The 23,823-nt window shown below is 36.2% G+C and overlaps 1 protein-coding gene across 1 annotated transcript in view; it reads right to left on the reverse strand.

Annotated features, from left to right (window-relative positions):
* SYT10 (synaptotagmin 10) overlaps positions 1 to 23,755 on the reverse strand; it is a 66,662-nt gene extending 42,907 nt beyond the window's left edge. The window contains exons 1-2 of the mRNA XM_019625665.1: positions 23,436 to 23,755; positions 6,182 to 6,539 (exon numbers count right to left, since the gene is read on the reverse strand). Coding sequence (XP_019481210.1) covers positions 6,182 to 6,539; positions 23,436 to 23,586 — 509 coding nt within the window. The 5' untranslated portion in view covers positions 23,587 to 23,755. The remainder of the gene's footprint in view (positions 1 to 6,181; positions 6,540 to 23,435) is intronic.
* Positions 23,756 to 23,823: the final 68 nt, after the last annotated feature.

Here is a 23,823-nt window from a genome sequence, read left to right on the forward strand (position 1 = left end):
AACTCACGGCAGCCCAGCTCCAGGTTGAGCCGTTGTTCAGCATCTTAGCTGTAGAGGGCAGTGTCACTGGCCCTCATATATGGGATCCGAACCGGGGCCCTCTGGCGTCCCAAGCCAGTTCCCAACCATCGCTCCACTCGGCCAGCCCTGTTTTCTTCTTAATTATGTAACAGGATGATTAAAATTCGTTTAAATAACTTATCTTTATTCTGTTTAAATAATTTACTGGCAACTTGTCATTTGATAGCAATTAATAAAATAGTTGTTCAGTTATTCTGAAAATACTTGCCCCATAACCTTTCTCCATGTTAAAAATAGGTATAAAAATCATAACAGATGATAAGCAATTGCTTTTGATATAATATATATTTAAAGGAATGCTCCAATGTAATTAGTATGGAAAATATGGTAGTGTTTGATCTACAAATAAAGTTCTGAGAATATATTTTATATTACAAGAAAGAAGTAATACAAAGTGAAGCCAGAAATATATATTAAAAAAATCTCTCAATAAGTTGTCAAAATAATAAATCCAAGAGCATTCTATTTAGTATTACTAGATGTCTAGTTCTTTTTACTTTAATTATGTATTCTAACTCTAAATTTCTATGCTCAGTATGTCAGTTAGGCCTTCCCTTACTTGGATGTATGCTGCTAGCTATCATGAGCCAACCTCTCGGTGAGCTTAGCTAGGTTTTAGAGAAAAATGTCTTAGTCCTCCAGCTGAATTCACCTACCACTCTGGGTGACCCTTCTTTTGTACTTCCACATCTTGAGCATATTGCAAATAGTGTATTGAAATTCCTTGTTTTCAGATCAGTCTTCCATTCCCCAGCCCTTTTACTAAATTATAATGGCCTTCATAATGGCAGGGTCAGTAGTATTCATCTTTTTATGAATTTCATAATAACAAATATGGGGATTCAGGAAATGTCTGTCAACGTTTGTATGAAAATAATTTACCCTAAGATTCCTGTGATTAACAGAATCAAACTTCCCAAGCATTATTTGTACTATGAAGAAGGAGGACCCAGTCAATTTATAACTAGTGCTTTTAAAGAGGAGATAATATTTATCAGTGCCAGAAAATCAGTTTTCCAACTTTGCATCTATTTTATAAGGTTCTGTCTCTGATTTTGATTCAAAGAATCATCCCATTTTAGAAAAAGAAGTTAGTGCATACACCAAAAACATGTTTCAGAAAGGGGATTATTTAACAACCTCAACATGATTCATAAAATTTTATTTCAAGGACATAGATCTCAGGTCCTCCCATTGTTCTGGACAAGTACTGCTTCTTGATATCCTAATTAACTATTTACCTTTTAAACTCTCACTTGTTGTACCATCTTGTTTCCATTCCTTATAGTATCCTGGAATGGATAACTACAATTTTTGCTATCTATCTTTTGAGAGAAATTTCATTTAAAAAAATCTCTTAAAGAAAACTAAGCAATCCAGTTTTACATAATTCTTCATTTCTCTTTTAAAAGTATACCTTGAATGTTCTTTCTGACATTGTGTGCGGTGATTTTAAGAACTACTTTTCCAATCATCCAAAGATAATTGTAAATCCATCAACACATATGTGTCAATGATTTCTTTCCATGTACATTTTCCTGCTTTTGTTCACGTTCAATTGGATCTGCTATTGGGTTTCCTAATTATTTTCAGTAGGTACTTAGAATCCTTGCAAACATTAGCTAACCTATATAATTCCTCACCCTCAACAAATTAGTTTGCCACTTACTATTCTAATCTTTACACCACTAACGAATGCCCAGAAAATCGGTCCTCATACTCATGGCTGGGAGTATAGCATCATTAACTTCTTTCTAATATGAGCACAATTTATCTCACCACCTGATGCTACTTTTAAAGGAGCAAAGTGAAGTAGAGCGATATCAATCAATCAAAAGCATTCACTTGATGCCTATTATGCACCTATGCAATGATGGAAATTAGGTTACACAACCTTGTTCTCTAAGAATTTAGCATCTAGTTTGGCAAACAGCTATAACTTAATACTAAGACAATAAGTAATTAATTGCTAGACTATAACAATGGTTTTAAATGATAAAGAATAATAGCTTATAATTAGGCAGAAAAAGTAGACTCTCAGATATATTTTCCTTAACGATCTTATAGTACATAAAAAAGAGGTCATCACTCGACAACGGAAGCAGCATGAGCAAAAAGCACAGAAGGAGGCTGTGGAGGTCTACAGAAGGATGATAAAAAGACCAAGTATCCTTCTAATTGGCAACCATGAAAGATCCATTTGAATAGATAAGATGAAGTCACCAAAGTCATTTGTTGCTTTATTATTATTATTATTATTATTATTATTGAACAGATACACCCTGAGTTCCTAGAGTGCTTTGTTTAGGCTCAAGAGCAACACAGAAGTGCATTCGGCAGGTTCTCTGCCTAAGAAAGCAGTGTAGAGCTATACGTGTAAGTTATGTGAAGCCTCCAAAAACACTATAATGGTAGCTTGGTATCATTAGATTCTAATGGGTTGAATGTCAGGCTTTTATAAGGTTTGGACTAGACTTGGAAAGACTGGTATCATTTAATATTTTTTATAAGGGATCTTAGGTTCTTCCTTTATAGCTTTTCTGAGGTTTCTGTCTTTTTTCGTTGTTGTTTGCTACTTCCTGATTTTTATTATGCCAGAATTACTATATTAGTTACAAAACAGATGATGTCTTCTACAGTCTTCCCTATAAACATTTGCCAAATTAATTTTCCTAAAACATAGCTCTTTATCAAGGAAAGACTTCTGCTGCAAAAAATTTTGACAGGACAGACCTTGATCATCTTGGCCATGATTTTATGGCCTCCTCATTCTTTAATTCCAGCTGACTTTATCTTTTATTATTCTTCCACTCAACTTTATATTCTGATTAAGAAAACTAACATGCTGCTTTTTAGCAAGGTTTTCTGTTTTATGTCTTTTCACATAAAATGTTTCCATCTGGGATGTACACCCCCTCCCAACTGCCATTTATGTGAATTGCTACTGTCCTTTAGCCAAACTTAATGGCCCTTCTCCATGCCTCAACTGAAAGTAATTTTTCTATTCTGTGAATTCTGCATTCTCCACTACACCGCTTGCACTTGTATGTCTTCATATTGAAGTTGGTATCATATGTTTTAGTTTTGAATGATGTTGTCAATTTTTTCAGCTCCCCAGAGTTTGCAGAGTGAAAAGTGGGCAGAATACACTGACTATTCCCAGAAGTAAATATCACGGAATAAGATGGATGCTAGGAGAATGTTAGAAATGAAGAAATACACAGATGCCTGTTGGTTCCTTTGGTTGCCTGGAAGGCTGATGGAGCCAAATGTCCAGGAATTTGGAAAGGGACATGAGAACTTATAAAATATGGCAGCTTCCAGCAATGCTGGGAACTTCTGAGCCAATCAGGATGTGATTTAAGTATAGAAACAAATAAAACTTTAAAGAGTATGTTTGCCATCTATTGCCTGAGCCAAATAATAGACTAGAGCTGGGGTATCCCAATAAGGTGAGGAAACGAAGTATTAAAATTAAATTTATTGTGTGTATAGCTTGATTTTTCTACATGTCAGCAAAAGTTAGCATTTTAGCAGAATAATCTGATTTATAATAATGTACCCTTGATCTCTGTGTCCAACTGGACTGCATAATGAACGCAGCAATTTCCCCTTCCTCTCTCTATAAAGGTAATTTCTAGTATGATGGAGTAACTAATGTAGATTAGGGTTTTTGAGAACTAGAAATAATCAAGTTTTCTGCAAGGAATTCATCCGAAGGCCAAAAAGCTTAACATCATGACTCTAGTCATTCATGAAAACCACATGTAATTCCATATTTCTAACTGAGTAGAATGAGCAGAAAGATGACCCCATTCTCCATCCTCCAGACTACCTGTTCTCAGCAGACTTATAACTACCATTTTTTGTTGTGAAAAACTATATCCCCTTAGCTTTAATGCTTAAAATGTTTTCCATTAATCTGGATAAATTTGATTCTAACTCTTGTCAGCTGCATGACTTTGGGCAAAGTTTTTCATCTCTCTGGCCTTCAGTTAACTCACAAGTAATGGGGATAATTAATAATAATTACTTTATGCAGGTTGGTGGAGGATTGGCAGGCAGGGTGCCTGGCTTGGTGAGTAAATTACAAGCACTCAAAAATAATATGTCTTTTCTGTCTTTCCCAGTCTCTCACATAAACAAGAAAATCCAAAGAGGCAGATGAAATGATATCAAAATGCTAGCAAAACTATGAATTTGTATTCTGTTTTTTACCTTAGACAATATAAGATCGATACAATCCAATTTTTATGTTTTTTAAGATTGAGACAAAAGTATTTTTCTGAGTATTCAATTTTACATAATTACTGAGAAATCCAGAGCTTGAATGATGTGCCTCATTCCTACTATATATTATTTCTAGAAGCCAATTTTGCATCCAAGACCAAGTCTTCACACATGTATTTTCAGTACGTATTATTTCATTCCCCACAGCTAAGGATAATCAGATAAGATGTCTCTTTACATTCAACAGATAATATTTTGGAGACAGTATTTTGTTTTTCTGTGGTTTCCAAAAACATTTGGGCAGAGAAAGCCAAGCTATTTTCATAGCTTACCTCAATTTGTCTTCATTAATTGAATGTCCTTATATAGGGTATACTTATCAACTAAAAGAGTTAAATGATATAAAGCTCATATACATTCACAGTTGTTGTGAATATTTTTAAAATGTTTTTAGATTAATTGAACATTTTTATCCTGAAATTTCTGGGTGTCTTAAGGCTTTATTAAATATAATATTTGGCCACAGTTTGCAGCGATGATGGTAGTGATAATCAAGTAACCACATGAGATCACATCAAAATGTTTTTTTCTATAAATATTTTAAAAAGTGACATATGGGATAATTATTTTACAGTTAAATATCCATAATAAATAAGTTTAACACATATTAGGTCACATTACATGAAAATTATAAAAAATTTAAAAATCACCGTAAATGCCACTGCTCAGGAAAACTTGTCAAAATAATAACTAAATATGAGGCATACTTTGGTTATAAAATTTAAATAGTACAGAAAAGTATAACATGGAAAAGATACCCCCATCCATCTTTCTTCCTTATCCCCAAGTTTGTTATCCCCCCCAAAATAATTATTCTTATGTATAACTCTGGAATTTATTTCAGGAAGAGGATTCATTTATGGATGCAATCCTTTTTTATTTCATAAAAGACACATTGAATAGTCTTTCAATCCTAGTAACAAACATGACCCCTGCATAGTTTTTCAATTTGATAGGTGTCTATACCCACAAAAGTATGCCATGTCAGAAAGCACGGATGCACCTTCAATTTAGTGAGGTAGAAAAGTAAGATTATGAATCAGTTAATTAGCAATTACCACCCAATACCATTGATTTTACCCTGCCCTAGGGTAAAACTAGTTGCAACTTTTGGGAACCAAAGAAAAACTGCTACTATCTTGTTGGTGTTCATTATAAGGATTGAGGACCATACTTAACAGAAAAAATAATGACTCTTCACAAGAATCTCTTTTTCCTCTATAGTTAACACAGTTTGAAATACACTATGGCAAATTATTTTCATTGAAGCAAACTTGGCTGATTTTTCCAGGTTGAGTTAAAATGTACCTTCCTTTCCTGTATACTCCTTGGTAGGCTCATGGTATTCACCAAAGCTCTCTTACCATACTCTGCCCAGTATACGAGTTTGGTCTATGTGAGTTCCAAGAAGCAACAGAATTTTCCAGCAGTTTCGTGTTTATGGTGTCGGTGCTAAACAATTGTAGACTAAACATCAACCTCTGTTACTAGGTTTTGGTGGTGAACTTCTAGATGATTTGATGATATGTCTGTTTTCTCTACATTTATTGGTTGAATTAAACTAAATTGAAAGAGTGTAAGCAGCAGCTATCAAATAATGATATTTCAAGGGAAAGAGTCACTAAATAATAATCTGTCTACCCATTCCCTCCTTATTCAATTATTTGTTTCCTATGTCTTTCTCATTTCTCCTGTTTGTCTTGTCTCTTTTCCCACCTTGGTTTTTTCTCTTATAAAATCACATGGCATACACACACACACACACACACACACACACACACACACTTTTACATATTTGATCTTTCCTTACCGGGATGAAGATGTAGGCTCAGTAGTTTGTCTTTGCACACGTGCATGTTTAATCAAATGTTCTTTCAAAGCAGTTTGGACTTCTGCTGGGATATCAGGGGAAGTGTGGCTGATTTTTATTGCAGGCTCAATAGCTTTTCGTGCTGGCTTTCCATTTTCTTTAACCTCTTTTTTCTCTTCAGTCTCAAAAACTTCAGTGGGAGCACTTGAAGCGCTCTGCGGAAGAGGACTGATGTTGGAAGTCACGGGTTTGCTCTTCCAGCAAGGCCAGCACAACTTCCAGAAGACAAAAAGGGAGACAACCAACAAGGCCAGGCCACAAAAGCTGACAACAACTGCTAACAAGCTGACCGAAATATCTGGAAGAAATTACAATGTAAAAAAATATATTAATTCACTGATAGCGTACATAAAAAAGCAGAAATGGTCAGGTCATTTTACATTATAATTATTAATAACAGCTTCCGCATTTAGTTTCAAAAATTTAATTTTAAGTTATCTTTGTTGGGAGGAACAATTAGTAATTATGTCGGGAAATTCTCAGAGGAGATATTTGAAAAATCCCATCCCAAGAAAAGTTTCCAGTTGTATAAAGAAAAAGCATGATATATGCTTATTATTTCTAAGGACACTACAAGGGGCCCAAGGGTTTGCAAAATGAAGGTTGGCAACTAGCAACCTGCCAGGAAGTCATGAAGCTTAAGAAACTGAGAAAACTGCATACACAGAAAAGGCTCCTGTTGGCTTCATCTTTGATGCAAAGGTGTAACCTTCTCACTCTATGAGCAGGGAATAACGTTAAATATTTGTGTAACCCACTTTTTATAGTCTACATGAGAATACTATTACTAATAGAGAATGTATGCACTGTTAGCTGTATTTTCATTCTCCATAGTTTGATAACCTTGCATGCTCCTAATTTCCAAAGTCCAAAATTAGTGAATGATTTGTTATCTAAGTAGCTCTAAAACATTCTTATTTAAAAATAATTACAAAATTACTATATACTCATTATGTAATATATACTCATTATGTAAAATGATGGACACTTAGAGTTAAAGGAATATAATTAAAAAAATTAATAAGAATGAGTAAATAAATAAATGGGAGAGAAGTGACAAACCTCTCATGTAGAATTCCAAACAATTTATGTAGATGCTTTGCCCTCCAGGAGGTGGAGCACAGGTCCCTACCCCTGAAGGGTGGGCAACAATGAGTAATTTTCTCCCAAAGACTACAGTATGGGAAAGGATAAAAAAGGGATAACTTTGCAGTGGAGAAACCTCAACCAGATGATCAAGGTGAACATCAACAGTGATGAATCATATTGATAGTATGTACCCTTGATATGATGTGATGGAAATGATGCTTTACCTCGGTGGTCTTCCTCTCCCAAACCCATAACCCAAGTCTAATCATGAGAAAAAAAATAAGACAAAGTCCAGTACAAGAGCATTCTAAAAAATACTTGACCAGTGCTCTTCAAAACTGTCAAGGTCATAAAAAATAAAATAAAATAAATGAGATATGAGAAACTGTCACAGCCAAGAGACTAAATAGGTATGACAACTAAATGCAATGTGTTATCCTAGATGGAATCCTGGAATAGAAAAAAGATATTAGGTGAAAACTAAGGAAATTTGAAAATAGACTTCAGTTAATAATGTATCAATTTATTTTACTTTTTTATTCATCAATACTTGAGGTCTAACTTCATGTCACATAGGAGTAGTGCTCCATAACTCTTCATCATGATGGATATTTAGATTATGCTCATTGCTTTGCTATTACAACATAATTACAATAAACATCCTTACACTCCTCCTTGTGCATATTTGTGAATGTTTCTCTCAGGTAAAATTCTAGAAATAGAATAGGGTCATAGGTTATACACATATTTAGTTTTACTACGTATTTCCAAAATGCACTCGAATGGCTGTAATGAAAACATCACATGCCAGTTCCTACAATCGCAGAGAAATATTGTTGTACTTTGCTTTTCACTGATTTGAGGGGAGAAATGACACCTTGGGTTTTTTTTTGGTTTTTTTTTTAGCTGAGCCATCCTGCCACAGGTTGGCAGCTCAGCAGCTGCTCAGCTGGGGCTGGGACTCAAATCACTGTTGCTCAGAGTTCAAACTCTTGAGTGAGCTCTTAACCAACTGAGCCACTCAGCCGGCCCCACCTTGTTTTAATTTACATTTCCCTGATTGGAAAGATAAAATGGTTTTGTTTAAACCCCCAATTTGTAGCCGATGGAAATCCATTCAGAAATTGAAATAATTCCAAGTTTTTATTGCTACTTTATAAGGATAAAAATTAATTTTGACATGCTGTGATACAGAGATGTTAACATTTTCCTGAATATATTTCCCATTTATATTCCATTAGCGAGAAATGTGTGATCATATTTTATACTTCGCAGTTTATTTTATTTTTACTTTTATTTTTCATTAGCACCATAACTTGAGGAAAAGGGAAAAAGTATACAATTAATGTATTTCTGATTATTAATTATGGTTTTAAAGTGGAGGAATAAATACAATTATGGCTTCATAATCTTTAAGTATTTTCAGCTCCATTTACATTATATTTTTCTGGATAATCTGACTCAACTAACTTCTTCAACAGTCTAACTTCTACCCAGTTGGAGACAAATGCCAAGGTATTAATATAAGAAAACTGCAGGACAATGTGGTGGCAGTGAGGGGGTGGGGGGGGAGGAGGGAAATAGTTTTCAGTCTATAACTGAAAATGCCTTCCTTCTTAATAATGGAGGTCAGGCATTACATTACTTTCTATACTCCAGCCACAGAAAATTATGAAATTCTTTTATGTCATTATTCCTAAGTGGTGGGCTTTGGCATTCATAAGCTTGCTTTCATTTTAGTACAAAGCCCTGAGGAAAAAAATCTCTGATTCTAGTTCCATCTTCCCTTCTGCTGACAATTTTCTTTCTAAAATCAATATCTGGTTCTATCAGTTAGGGCACTATAAACTATTCCAACCAAACCAAGTTAGTTTTGAAAGTGAAAGGTTATGCTATCAATTACAGGGTAACAGGTAGAAACCAAGTCATGTCCTGGCAACTGACATATAATCACCATTGCTCTCTGAGCCTAGTATCCTTCCACGTCACCCCTTAGCCACCTGGGGCAAATCCAAACTTTGCATGGCATTCCACAGCATCTTTGTGATATGACCCCTGGCTATTAACCCAGCTTCATTCTTCTGCTTCTCTTACCTATACTCCTTACTCTGACCACACCAATATTCTCATGATTTTGCTCAGGCTGTTTCATGCAGTGCCACTGCATTTTCTCCTTCTGTGTGGTTGCCTGGCAAACCTGTATTCATTCTTCAATAACCAGATACAATAGGACCTCTTCCCTAAAGCTCTCTCTGCCTCTTCTATTCCTATGGTTTTTAAAGCACATCCACCATTGTAACACTAGTATTATAATAATCAATTGGTCTATCATCCTTTATCACACTTTTGGTACAAGATGTGTTTCAAAAATTATTATTTTCTTTTGGATATTAGAAAAGTAATACAGCACACATTATCTGAGATAACATTCAGTAACCAAACACATGAATACATCTGTAATAAAATGTATGAATTATGTACACTGAGTGGGATCACTGAAGACTGTATGTAGTTTAATGCCAACTCAGACATGGTGTTAATGCCAAATTGCCATAATTTACAAAATAACATTCAGTCTTCAGGGTTTTGAGGTTTCATAATTGTTGATAAGGAGTTATGGATCTCCACGTGTTCCCATCCTACCAATACTCTCCTCCATGATCCTTCGGAGCAAAAAATCAAACTTACTCACCTTTTTATTTTTAGTGTGTAGTATATATCATATAATAAAAAATGTTTATGTTCATGGAGCTACTGAATACATATTTTGGGACTTATCTAAAAGGACACTCAAATGTCTGTGGATTTCAAGGTGGCTGGATGACTAAAAGCTGAGTGATTTGGAGGGAATACGCAGAAACCCTCCTGCTAGGAAGACGGTATAACCTAGCTTGTACTGTGGAACAATTTAGACCTGGATTCAAATGTCAGCTCCACTACTGTGTGGCTTTGGGCATGCTGTTTGGGTTTTAAGAGCCTCAGTAAAAGAGGGATATTCATATTTATTTCATAAGAATGTTGTGAAGTTTAAATGAGGTACTGTACATAAAGTATTTAACATCGCAATCTTCATAAGAAATGCAACAATGGGTTGCTATCATTATTAACTATTTATTTTTCTTAAACAGGAATACTGAGTGGAAAAGAGGCAAAGGTATGGATTGGGTATGAATCGAATGTTGAGTTACAGATGAGTAAGATGAGAAGCTCATCTTTTGATGATATCTGGTACTGAAAGGAATGCATTTGTTCATAATGGAGAACAACATTTCTAAGTAAATATTAATGTTTAGGAAGCTAGTAATTAACATTCCATTTTCCTACCCATTTGTGCTTAGAATAACTGAGAGATAGACACAGTATTCAAGCAGGTAACAATTAAAATACTAGGGAATATCAGCCTAGGTCTATCAGAATGTGGTTTGCTAATATATCACCTTGAATTAAGTGGACTTGCCCATACAGTCACAGGCCTGGCTGGACACCACAGACGTTCTCCATTAGGACTCGAACCTGTAAAATTACTACATGGAGGAGTAGAGTATTTGTTTCCTAAGGATAGGAAGCTTGCACCTCAAAGAAGGGGGAAACACATAAGTCACTTCCTAGGGATAGCAGTGGGCCAAAATTCCATGATTATTCCTATCTTGTACGTCCTTCCATTAGAAACATGAAGCAAGAGCAACAAAAGAAGATGGATTCATTAAAATTGTATCCTGAAAAAATAAAACTAAAATCAAGCTCCCTGTATTTTATACATTTTTTTACATTGCTTGTAATTATGACTAATCATTAAAAGTATTAGAAAAAAAAATGAACTGTTTAATACTTCAATATTTATGACAAATTTTTCAACAAAATTTGTTTAACAAAATAAAAAAGAATCTATCAAAAGATGAAGGGAGGACCTAGAAGAATTTATAAAGTCATCAAAATGTTTTAAATGGTTCTTTTATGATTTTGATTAAACGTTTTTTAACTATAGCATAAAGAATGTTATGAGTTTGGACTTAGTCCAAAAAAAAAAATAAGTAGGCCCAGAAACATTTTTAAGTTAGGTATTGAAATGGTCAGATACCCTTTTCATAAATAACACTCTAGGTAGGGAGAAGATATGAGTGGCAGCCAGGCTAGAAGAGGAAAAACTTGTTAACAGATTACAAATCACCCACATGAGAGATTATAGTCACTCCAAAAGAGGGTTTCTGAAAAGGGAAAAAGAGCAGATTTTGGAGAGAGTTGTAAAGTCTAAGCTGTAGTGAAGGAGTATGAAGAATGAAGGACAAGAATGTGACACTTGGGGAGACAAACAGTATGATAAAATAATGACTATCATGACTTCAGTTTGGGCCATATTGAGTTTGCAGTACTTGTAAGTAGAAATTTTGAGTAAATTGTTGGTTTCACATGACTGCAACTCAAGATAAAATTGAAGGACTTCCTTAAAGTGGAATCTGAATCCATGAAAGAAAAGATAAAATCTTCTTCACAGAATCCTGAGTATACCAATACTGCAGGTGCCAAAACAATGTATACAAGTGGACACTTTGGTCAACATTGCTCAAGCAGTAGTTTGTTGTAATCAGAAGTGTCTGGACGCAAACCATGACCACTCTGGGCACCTCTTGTAATTGCAGAAGTCAAATGTGACTTGTATTCATCTTTTGTTATTGGTATATATTATAATTTTAATAGGTTTTTCTTTTCTTAAAATGTGTATACATTTTTTTTTGCATTTTTTGGCACCCTCTGTATTTAAAGAACTATACTTTAAGCAACAGAGAGCCTGCATGCATAAAAGACTGAGAAAGAGTAGAAGGAGAAGTATTTTTAAAAATCAGGTCAATACGTTTTTATAGAAATTTGGAGGAGAATATTTCAAGAAGTGGTCAATAGTGTAAAAAGTTAAAGTAAATTCAACTAAATCAAGGGTTGAGTTTCTCAATCTGACTTATGTCACTTAGCATAATACCCTCTAGGTCCATCCATGTTATTGTAAATAGTTAAGATTTCATTCTTTTTTATGGCCAAGTAATTTTCCATTGTACATATGTACCATATCTTCTTTATCCAATCATCTATTAATGGGCACTTGGGTCGCTTCCATATCTTGGCTATTGTAAATAATGCCTCAGTGAACATAGGGGTGCATATATCTTTTCAAATTAGTATTTTGGATACAGAGAAAACTAATGGTTGCCAGAGGGGAGGGGTTGGGGGCAGGGTGAACAAGGTGAAGGGATTAAGAAATACAAATTGGTAGTTACAAAATAGTCACAGGGATGTACAGCATAGAGTATATAAACAATAATGTTGCAACAACTATGTATAGTGCCAGGTGGATACTAGCTAATTAGGGGGATCGCTGCATAAATTACATGTCTGACCACTACACTCTGTACCTGAAACTAATATAAAATAATATTGAATGTCAATTATAACTAAAAAAAAATTTAAAAACCAAGGGTTGACAAGTAACCATTAACTTTAACAAGTAGCTCTTTAGTGAATTCAATGAGACTAGTCAAACAAAAGTTGTTTTAACTAGATTAATGCAGTTTAATTAATGAATGGGAGAACGCGAATTCTTAGAGTAGACAACTTCAGGAAACTGGGTTTAGGAAAGAGCAAGAGTAATAACTAGAGTAGCACATGGAGTTGATGAAGGTGTTTTTATTAAGACGTGTAATATTTATGTTTTAAAATGTATGGAAAAAATGATTAGGTAAGAAGATAAAGTTAAGCAGAGTGAATAATTAATAGTGAAGTCCCACAAAAGGTGACAATGGATGGGCAAGGTGAAAGGATTGGATCACTTTTTCCTTTGTAAGAAAAAGAGGATAGTTCTGGAATCCGGTGAGTTTATAGGTCTTTGGGTTAAGAATTCAAGTGAATTCTTGTTTACAAGTTATATTTTCTATCCAAAGTGGGAGTTAGGGTCAACTGCCAGTGACTTGGGGATATTTGGGAATTGCTTGGAATAGTTAAGTAGAGTGGGAAAAGTCTGAAACAGGATCTGTAGAGAAGAAAATGTAATAGGAAAACATAGGGTGTCTGGTCAGAATCGAGAGTTCCTTTGAAATTCACTACTATAATAGAGTGATATTAGTCTGCCTGGTTTTAAAATCACCTAATTATTCAGTTGCTTTGGGGTAGGGATTGAAAGACAGATTTGTCCATCAGTGAGGTCCTTCTCTCCCCAGGAGAATGTGATAAACCTCAAAGGAGAAAGTGATTGCAATGATGAAGGATGCATCATAAGTATGATGCCATATTTACTGACAGGGAATTCACAGAGAAGAAGAAAGGTGAATACTTTGGAGTTTCTACAGAAGAAAGATGAACACATAGAAGATTTTGGCTGTGGATTGAGATGTCTGAATTTATAATTCTAAGATCATTGCTCAACATAATAACAAGTGTTTGAGCATGATGATAAAAGTAAAGAGCTAAGGTAGACAAGGAAAGATCATTGGAAGAAAGAGGCCAACCACTGGGAGGCCAGGGTGATAAATATGAATGGCTTGCCTATTCCATATGGATTTTGAATTCACCCATTGTAACAGGCAAACTGGAGGAGTGGGATCTCTCTAACCTAAATTTTCAATGTCTTTGGATAATTAAAAACAATCCATTATATAAGGTTCATCCTATTATATTTTGATAAGACTAAGAGTTAATGAAATTTACCAAAATTAGACTAGGCTCCAAGATAATCAGGTTTAAATTTGCCCATACTCTGGTTAGATTATATACATATGCATAAACATTGCTCTACCACTATCTATCTGTCTATATATCTCAGACTTATTTTTTTCTATAAAGATCTTACTCTTTTATCATGTCTTAATATCTCAAAATAAAGTTACAGTTCTGAAAAACTGAAAAAAGACCACTCTTATTAGAAAACAGAGTAAGCCAAAAAATGCCAACTCCTCAGAAACTTTTAGTAAAGCAGAACTTTGCTAACATCTGTATAACCAGATTATTACAGTCGAATGGTCCTATTCACTGTGGCTTGTGAAAAGTGTTAGGTCTAATTATCTACTAACCATGCAGATGGCTATTATCACATAGAATAGCATAGACCAGTTGGCATGCTTTCAATTCCCAATTACCACTGCTTTAGTTGATACTCTTATCTGTGTCTTTCTGTATCACATTTTTTTCATTTTAAAGTTCTAGTTAATTTTCAAAATGTACAAAAATGCAATGTCTCATAATTAATCATAAGTTATAATTTATTTCACGGATATTCCAAGCTTTTGTTTCTTCGGTTGCTCCCCATTGTTGTCTGAACACAGAACATGTATACAGCATCATTCTATAAAGAAAGAATGGGTGTACACTGCAGTGGTCAGGTATCTACACTGTCCATGAAGTGGTCTCCTGAAACTAATAAAAAAATTTTTAATTAAAATGAAAGAAAAAAGAAAGAATGGGAATAAAACTTAAATCAGCAACTCATATTCAAAAAAGCTCAGCTAAGCTGCCTCTAAGATGAAAATTTGGAATTATCTTTGAGGTTAACTTATTCGTACTATTCATATGGTATTATTGCTATTATAATAGGGCATAATTAATTCTGATTTCTGCAACAAGGGATCAAATTAGTAGTCACTTAAACAAGGCAGAAGTTTGTTTCTCTCTCATGTAACTGACCCAGCATAAGCAGCCCAGGGCAGATACATTAATTTCAAAGTGTCTGGAATTCTGGTTTCTTCTTTGGTTTTGCTTTGCTATTCAAAGAGTTTTGTCTTCTCCTTACATTCCAAGATGGCAAGCTTCCATGTCCAAATTCCAGGCAGCTGGATGGAGGAAGAATAACAAGGGAAAAGGGAAGGTGAGGGAATGTCCTTTCATTGTAAGGGACCTGAAGTAGTACATATCATGGCTGCTAACTTTCTGAGGGACAGAACTTGGTCAAAAACCACAAGGCAGGCTGAGAAAAGTAATCCTTTTAAAGTTTATTTATTTCTTTTAATTCTGTCACTTACCACTTAAAATGAAAGGATTCTATCACTGTGAAATAGAAGGGGAAAGTCAATACTCAGAAACAACTAGCAGATCAAATACTTAATCATTCAATTGTCCTTATCCTTGCAACAATGCTTCTGATAATTTCCATTTTAATTGTATTGACTTTTGTCTTCCTCTTGAATTTCAATAAATGGTAAAAAAGTTTTTACATTAATACTACATTTAATCGATTCTAAAATCCATAGTTTTAAACATTTTCATTTTCTGAAATCAGGATGTATCTTAGTATCAGTGGCTTGTTACAATCATTAATAGCCAGGCAGCAATGGTGTCCTAGTTTTCTCTGTATGTGTATGCACTAAAGGAAAAGCATCATCACTGAAAGTCAAAGAATGAGTCCTCAGTGGCTTGAACAAAAATACTGGAGAAAATAGTGAAGCACAACCTTAACCCTATAAGCCAAACTTTTGCTGGGATTGGGTAAGGAAAGGTAGAGTGTCAGATGAGTTGGGCAACACTGCCCACATTCCACACAATCGTACAGGTAGCTTCAGAGTACAGCTTTTATAAATTCTTTTAAGAAAAAATAAATGTATCATTAACATTCTTGGCCAGCACTCTTTATGGCACAGAGTTCAGTGATGAATGACATAACAAAGGTGTCACCAATTCTGAATCAAAAGGCCATTCAGAAGACTCAGAACTTTAATTTTCAAGTGACTTTCACCCATTTATTATGTTTTCCTTTTTATGTTTGTACAAGAGTGAAATATGATTTTTAAAGTCTATGTCTAGTTAAATTTTGATAAAGTTCTTTCCATAAGTATAAAATAAAAATTCTATGCAATAAGAAAATGTCAAGTCTTTAATTGGCAACATTCTTTTTTTCTTTCTTGGTACTATATAAGATACTGATACATCTTATAATCAGTAGCATCTTAGGTTCATTCAAATGTGGTATCAAATATGATACTCAATATGGTATTCAAATACCCAATTTTATTTTAAAAATCTTTACATATGCTCATTACTGAGTAAATGATTTATAATCTGTGAATGTCTATTAATTATACATTTAAGTTAACTTGAACAACTTTGCACAGCATTTAGTTAATGGCATTGGTACAGTTTAATATCTGGAACAGTGGCTCTCACATAGTAAGTGCTCAATAAATATTTGTTGAATAAAAGCATAATGCTAAAACCACCTTTCAGATACATTAACAACTCATACTGAAACATATAAGAATAATAAGCTTTTTAATATTGTTTTATCCACTATTCCCGTAAATCTATGACTACTGAAACAGAACTAAGGGAATAATGAAAACTGAAGAGAAAACAATAGTCCTAGTTGTTTGATTAAAATAATTCTGCTATATGAACAAATTGACATTTACAAAATTTTTAACATTGACTATAATGTTCTCTATTCAGTAATGAAATATTAGACAGTATATCATAACACATTTCAAGATACACCTGAATGAAAAAATAAAGTTATTAATATCAGATTCTCCACCCCATCCCACCCCTGCCCCAACCACCCCAGGATGATCTTACCCTTCTAGTTCTGAGGCCATCATAGCAAATTCCATAAAGGATGTATACATTATGGGGAGCATCTCATGAGTTCATGTCTAACCACTATGCTGTACACATGAAACTAACATAATATTGGATGTTAACTATAATTGAAAAATAAAAAAAATTTAATTTAAAAAACTGTAATTGAAAAATTAAATAAGAATGATCATTTTTCAAGTATTCCACCAACAAAGGAAATGAGTATTGTATAAATTAGAAACAAGCGAAATAATTTACTGACCTTTAACAATAACATTCCCTATCGGGAGATCTAATTTTCTTTGACATATTCATATTAATTATACTTCAGAATCTTTGAACAGATGACTCTCAGCTCTTTTCCACTGTAATATTTTATCTCCAATGCTCACAGTACTGAATTTTACTAGTAATATGGACTGTTAATTACTTAACGTAGATTGTCAAAATATGGTAGGGAAATAAAACAAATGATATTTTAATGTATTATTTTCCGTTTTAAAAATTAACAAAAACAATTTAACTGGTAATTTAACATCTGCTTTCATTATAGGCTTTTTAATGAACATATAAAAGGAGCTATATTTATAATTACATAAGCTTAAGCTCAAAGTTGTGCATTTAAAACACACTAAAATCTTTTACATAATTTTACTGTTGAAATAAATCAATTATATTTGGCCAAGAGTATGAGTGAAAACTTAGCTGAGGGCATTTTAAGTGCATGTGTATGCATATACTCAAGTAAGAAAAATTAAGAACATTGTGTCTTGTATTTGGATGACATATATGCTAATAAAAAGAAAGTTTGGGGTTTGGGTCATAATTGTACACTGAGAAATCTTATTGATACCTTCCTATATGCCATTAATTACAGCCAATAGTATAAAAACAGTTAAGAGCCTATCTTTACAAACATGGTTCCAGTAACCTTTAGCACCAAAAATGCCCCCAGGATCTCTTCCTATTCCTAATTTTTGCTGAACCTAGAATCCAAGGAGCCCTGGGTTCTTGTCCTAGCTCCATCACTACCTAGTTGTGATTGGAGGAGAAGTTGCTAACTTTTCCTGCCTTAGTTTTCACAACTGCAAAATGGTGATTCTAGTTTTAGTTGGAATGACTAACAGCAACTTGAATAACATTTTTTCCAAGTTACTTTCTACTTAAGCAAACTAACAGGCTTGTCTTTTACTATTGTAAATGGACACATTAAACAGACATTCCCGGGTGGCAGAGTGGCTCAGCTGGTTAAGAGCTCACTTGGGAGCGCCAGCTCTGAGCAGCAGGGCTGAGGTTCGGATCCCACATTGAGGGCCAGTGACGCTGCGCCCTCTACAGCTAAGATGATGAACAACAGCTCAACCTGGAGCTGGGCTGCTGTGAGTCCTCAGCGACAGCGTAGGCTGCAGCGGGGCTGCAGTGGGCTGCTGTGAGCTACGTGAGTGGCTGGCAGCCAGCGTGAGTAGCCGTCAGCGGGGAGAGCTGCCATGAGTGGCCGACCAATGACCAGTGACTGATTGCCTCACCCAGGAAGTGCACAATGATCATACCAACATGGGCCAGTGAAGCAACGACCTGCACAACTAGACTGAAGAACAAAAAGGCAGCAACTTCTCTGTTCCCCTTCCCCGATTCTCCAACACTGTTCCCTTCTCCCAATTCCCCAATAAAATCTTAAAAAAACAAAAACAGACATTCTTGCTTTTCTAGAACTTCAATAAACTCAATACATTTACTATGCAGCACAAATTTAGACATAGTATTAATTGCTTTTTCATGAGTATGTTGCTCATTATAGCCTAGCTTTTAAATGCTTCAAGTGCTCTAATTTCTGCCATTATTGTAAACTAAATATTTTGATGCTTATCTACATAGGATACTGTATTAGACACTGGAGATGCAAAGATATAAATATATACAATTTATTTTCAGAAGGGATTTGGAGATTATTAAATAGCATACATAGTTTTATAAATAAGGAAATTGAGGCTTCTTGAGGATAAATTCATTAATTCAATTATTCATTCTTTCATTCATTCAACAAATATTTATTGAGATTCTGTTAAGAGCCATAGATTTTTCTAGGCACTAAGGATAAAACAGCAAACACCACTGCCCTCAAAAAGCTTACATTCTATTGACTTCATGTGCATATTATTAGTAAAATAAAATGTATATCAGGAAGGAAGAACACAATTATATTTTCAAGTATAGATCATTTTAATTGGCATTGAAAATTCTACTAAACATTTATGATAATATTTGTCTTCTGCCAGAATTTTGTACAATAAGAAGCTTATAATGATTGTAGATGTATCTCAAATAATGGCCAATTTTTTTCCATGAAACAAAGTTACAATGATGATTAGATTTTAAAGAAACTGTGATTTGAATAAAATGCATAGATATATACTTTGTAGATAAAAATCACTCTTATATGAATCAGATTTCAGAGATTCATCGCTCATACAAAGAGGAAATACCTTAATTGGTCACAAAAAAGAAGTTTAAGTTAAAATAAAATATCCTGGCAATACTGCCAAAATACTGATGTTTCAGAATTAAGAAAATTAGGTGCTTGCTGAGACCTGGCTAGCCTTTGAAGACAGTTATCCATTTCCCTTTAGAGAACATGAAACCAAGCACAACATGTATTGACGATCAAGTAAAAATGGGACTAGAAATAGTAGAAGCTGACCATTCTCCAAAGGAGTGATAATGTGGAGGAAGGAAAAAATCCTCTCATACATCCTTCAAATAGTTCTGAATTCATTGTGGTTCAGTTTTTCTTCCAAATCTGCAAGTTTCAAGGAAAAATTTCCACTGTGGTTCCAAGTTGTAATTCTTTATACGATCATTAGAATGTGTAAAACTCAGCAGTATATTGATATAAAAATTATTAATAATCATTGTCTTGTGTTTGTAGAAAAAAAACCTATGAAGTCCCCTTACTCATTTTAAGCCCTTATGATAGTTTTAAAACTGCCTTAATCACAGAGGAAAATCATGATGTAATTTTTACATTTTACTTAGCCAGCTCTTTTCTTGGTAGTCAAGTAACTTCAATAAAATTCTTCGCCACATACCTACTCATCCTCACAATGAGAAATTCACACATGTATGAATTTAGAAAAAAATGTGCTTAAACTTCTATTTAAAAATTTTTAGTCCACAAATAAAAGTGTAAAAATGCAAAATTAAAACATTGATGAATTAAGTGTTTATTTAAAATATTTAAATTAAGCTTAGGTCTCTACAATTGTGATGTAACTGTGAATGTAAGTGGGTCTGGTGTTGATAAGCTATAATTCATGAGATTTGCTTTTCAAACCATTTAGTTTCCTAAAACCTCATAAGTATTTAAAAATGGAGCAGCAATTAAAGACTGACTGGAAATCAACCCAAATTCAGTTCAAAACTATTATATATATTTAGCCACAGTATATCTGAAAAATAACATTTGAAACTAATATATTGTCTTTTTCCTACACATTCTAGTATTAATTCGTATTGTGCATTAAGATGAATTTAGTGGATGACATACTTATTTGAGGGGGAGAATCAGTGGTAAAAAGACTGTGAAAATCTGATTTTCTAAAAATTATACATGATGACCTTTCTAGTGTACTAGTGATGTTGATAGCAATACTGTCTGTAATAAACTATTCCAAAAGAGTAAATTAACTAGGGTTGGCAGCTGCAGTCTAAATCTTCACAAATTTTACGGACATATGGGATCGGTCAACTTGATTGGTGGGTCCTCAATGTCCGTATCACTGATGCTGCTTCTGCTACTGCTGTTTTGGTAAAGAGGATGGTGAAGCTTGCTCTTGAGAGGCATTTAAAAAACTAGTCGGATAATATCTTATGTACATATGTGATTCATAACTTCTTTAATGTAGAATGACTTTAATTGGGATTACCTGAATTTCTCTCCCTCTCCCCTATGTGAAGAAATCTAAAAATAATTCTGGGGGCTTTCAATTGTCACTGCAACCTTTGGGTAACTACCACTGGGCAATGCTGATTAACATTCAAAGTAAATAACCACTGTACCACTCAATGTTACTGTCCTCTTACCAATAATGTGTTTCTCATTAAACAGTGAGTAGAAGGATCACCTACCGGAAGTGGTATTTTGGGACCTATAATAAAGAGCACGAGTGTATAAGTTATAAGAAAACCTACTTTAAAGCGCAATGTGAAGCTGAGTGGCTAATTAATATAACTAAAGATTTGGTAAATACCCTTTGAATCCATGTCATAGATATCTCTTGATATTGGGAGTTTATTTGCTGATTAAAGTATTTTACTTCTGATGAATAGATTTACAAATGGAAAATGTAATGCAATCTTGTGTAACGTTTATCTCATATACAACCTAGCAGAGTGTCTTCTCTAGTGATAGCCATTCAATATATATTCATATAGTAAATCAAATACCCCATTTGAATAGTATATATTTTCCCTTAGACTAATCCCACCCATCCCCCTTTTTGTTCCCAAAGGAAAAGTCCCAAAGGAATTAGGATGACAACTACTTCTTGTAGTGCATGGGGCAAGCTCAGAACCCTTTCTATAATTCATACAATACTGTGTTTTATCTTAAGCTAACAGAGTTGTGTATTTACAAAAATTTAGAAGCTAGTACTATTTGGTCTCTAACCTTCACAAATTTTCCTCATTACCAGCCAATCCGAGACTCAGGAAACCACTACTGGTGTAGGATCACAAAGGGGGAGGGAGGAAATTCGTATTTTTCTCCACAGTGTCAACTGTTAAATGATCAAAAGCGGGTCTTTAAACTTAAATATTATCATTTCTTCCGTGTACCCCTTCTCTGAGTCTTTAGCATGTGAATCACTAAAGACATTTCAGAAGACTTTATCCAGTACCACCAAAGAGGACTTCAAGGTCACACACACTATGTTTATTTCATGCTTAGCAACCATATATAATACATGGCATGCATGTACTCCATGTTCACTCAGTCGCTTCTAGTAATAGCTGAGTTTCATACATTCCTAGTAATTTAATACCTACAGAACAAATGGAAAAGACTCTGTTGTGGTTACACATTCACAAAATGTCTAAGTTCCCAGCACGCAGACAGCACCAATTATGTAACATTCTGCTCCAGGGTCCAAGCACCAGCATCTCCTCAGGTTCTGCCAAGTGCAGGCTGAAGCCTCTCTTGGTTCCTTTTGCCATGATCAGAGAATTAGAAAACCCTGCAGATATTCCATTTGAATAATGGTATGTACAATAAAAGCTAAACCAAATGTATTCCCACTTCCGTCCCCTTTCCCTTTGCTTTTAGTGGTGATGGTGGTGGTGGGGGGGTCACTCAGGGTGCCCTCCTCACCTTCTTCCCAGCTCTCAGGGCTCTTACAGTCAGTTCCCCTGAGCTTAGCGGTCCACTCTTGTTGCCCTGGCTACCCTCAACCCGCAAAGCGCGGCAGGAGACCAAAACAGCAAAGCGAAGGGGCACAAACGAGACGCTACCGAAGGAATGGCAACTTTCCAGCCCGATGCCGAAAATTCTGACACCAGGGTTTGGTTATCTCTCAATGCAACAAGTGACCCTCACAAGGGACTCTTGAAACCACGCGGCCCACAAACCCAGAGTCCATCTCTCCCGTAAGAATAACGTAACAGGCTGCACAACCCATGGCGCAGGTCGTTAACACCACTGCCTCCACGCGTGACCAAAACAGTGACTCTTATACGGTCCCTCCCTCCCTCTTCCAAAAAAAAAAATTGTCACCTGAGATTCCTCGCCACCTCCAGATTTCTGACGATCGATATCCTTCTCTATCCCATCCCATTTCTTTCCAAGTTTCCTGTGTTGGGGTGTATATGAGAGTGCGTGTGGAAAGAATTTTCCCTCGTTTCCACTTACTCTATATTAGTGTCCAACTAACTGTCGCCTAATGGGCAATCAATAATCGCTGCTGTTTTGCCAACTCTGTTCTGAAGCCCTAGAAAATCACACAGATTAAAGGGTTTCGGAAACTATCAAGCACTCAACAGGTCATAGCTGCGGATTACCCGTTCCGGGATTTTTGCTGCTTTCGGAAACCAAGGCAGCCCCATTTGCAAAGCGAGTCTTCGCGTTCAAGCACGGACTGTCCCGCCCGGCTCCTTCCGCAATCCACGACCCACGGGAAGAGCTAGGGGCAAGCGGACCCCGCGGGCAGCGCTGGGCGAACGGTCCCGGCGCCACCGCCCGCGCTCGCCGTTCCGCTCCGGGAGGGAGACGCGAGGCGTGGGAGAGAGCGGCGAGGGGGCGCGGGAGCCCGGGAGCCAGACGGCGCGGGCGGGCAAGGAGCAGACCCGAGAAGTGTCAGGAGCCGGGCGGGTGGAGACGAGACCAAAGCCGAACAGCCCGCGCTCGAAGTCGCCAGCTGCTGAGTGGCAAGAAGGAGCGAGGTAGGAAGGCGCGTTGTCCCAAGGATGCCCCCAGCGCCGCGCGGGGGGCGCGGGACACGGGCGCCAGGAGGGGAGCGCGGGGTCCCGGCGGGGCGCGAGGACGCGAGCGGAGCCCTTCCCCGGTTACCTGTGCTGCCTGCGCCCTGGCTGCCCCTGTCCGGAGGGAAGATGCCCGAGCACTTCTCCCATTCCACCTGGCCCGCGAAGCACAGCTCGGTAACGATGTGCAGAGCCTTCTGGCACAGGCTGCTCACTCCGTCCTCCTTGTGGAAACTCATCGTGTGGCCTTTTTGCCTTCAGTTAGCCGACGTGTCGCCCCTTCTCGTTACCTCGAGGCTGGCCCCTCTTGCGCCCTAAGCCATATCCCGCCCGCGGGGACTTTGGCCGGAGCGCGCGCCGCTGAGAGGCAGCCACTCTTAGGAGCCCCAAGTTGTCCCCATGGCGGGAGCGGAGGGCGCAGGGGGAGGCGGAGAGGCTGGGGCGGGGACTCGCGCGAGGCGGCGGCGGCGGCGGCG

This window comes from Hipposideros armiger, unplaced genomic scaffold (genome assembly GCF_001890085.2).
Source record: "Hipposideros armiger isolate ML-2016 unplaced genomic scaffold, ASM189008v1 scaffold_638, whole genome shotgun sequence".
NCBI lineage: Eukaryota > Metazoa > Chordata > Mammalia > Chiroptera > Hipposideridae > Hipposideros > Hipposideros armiger.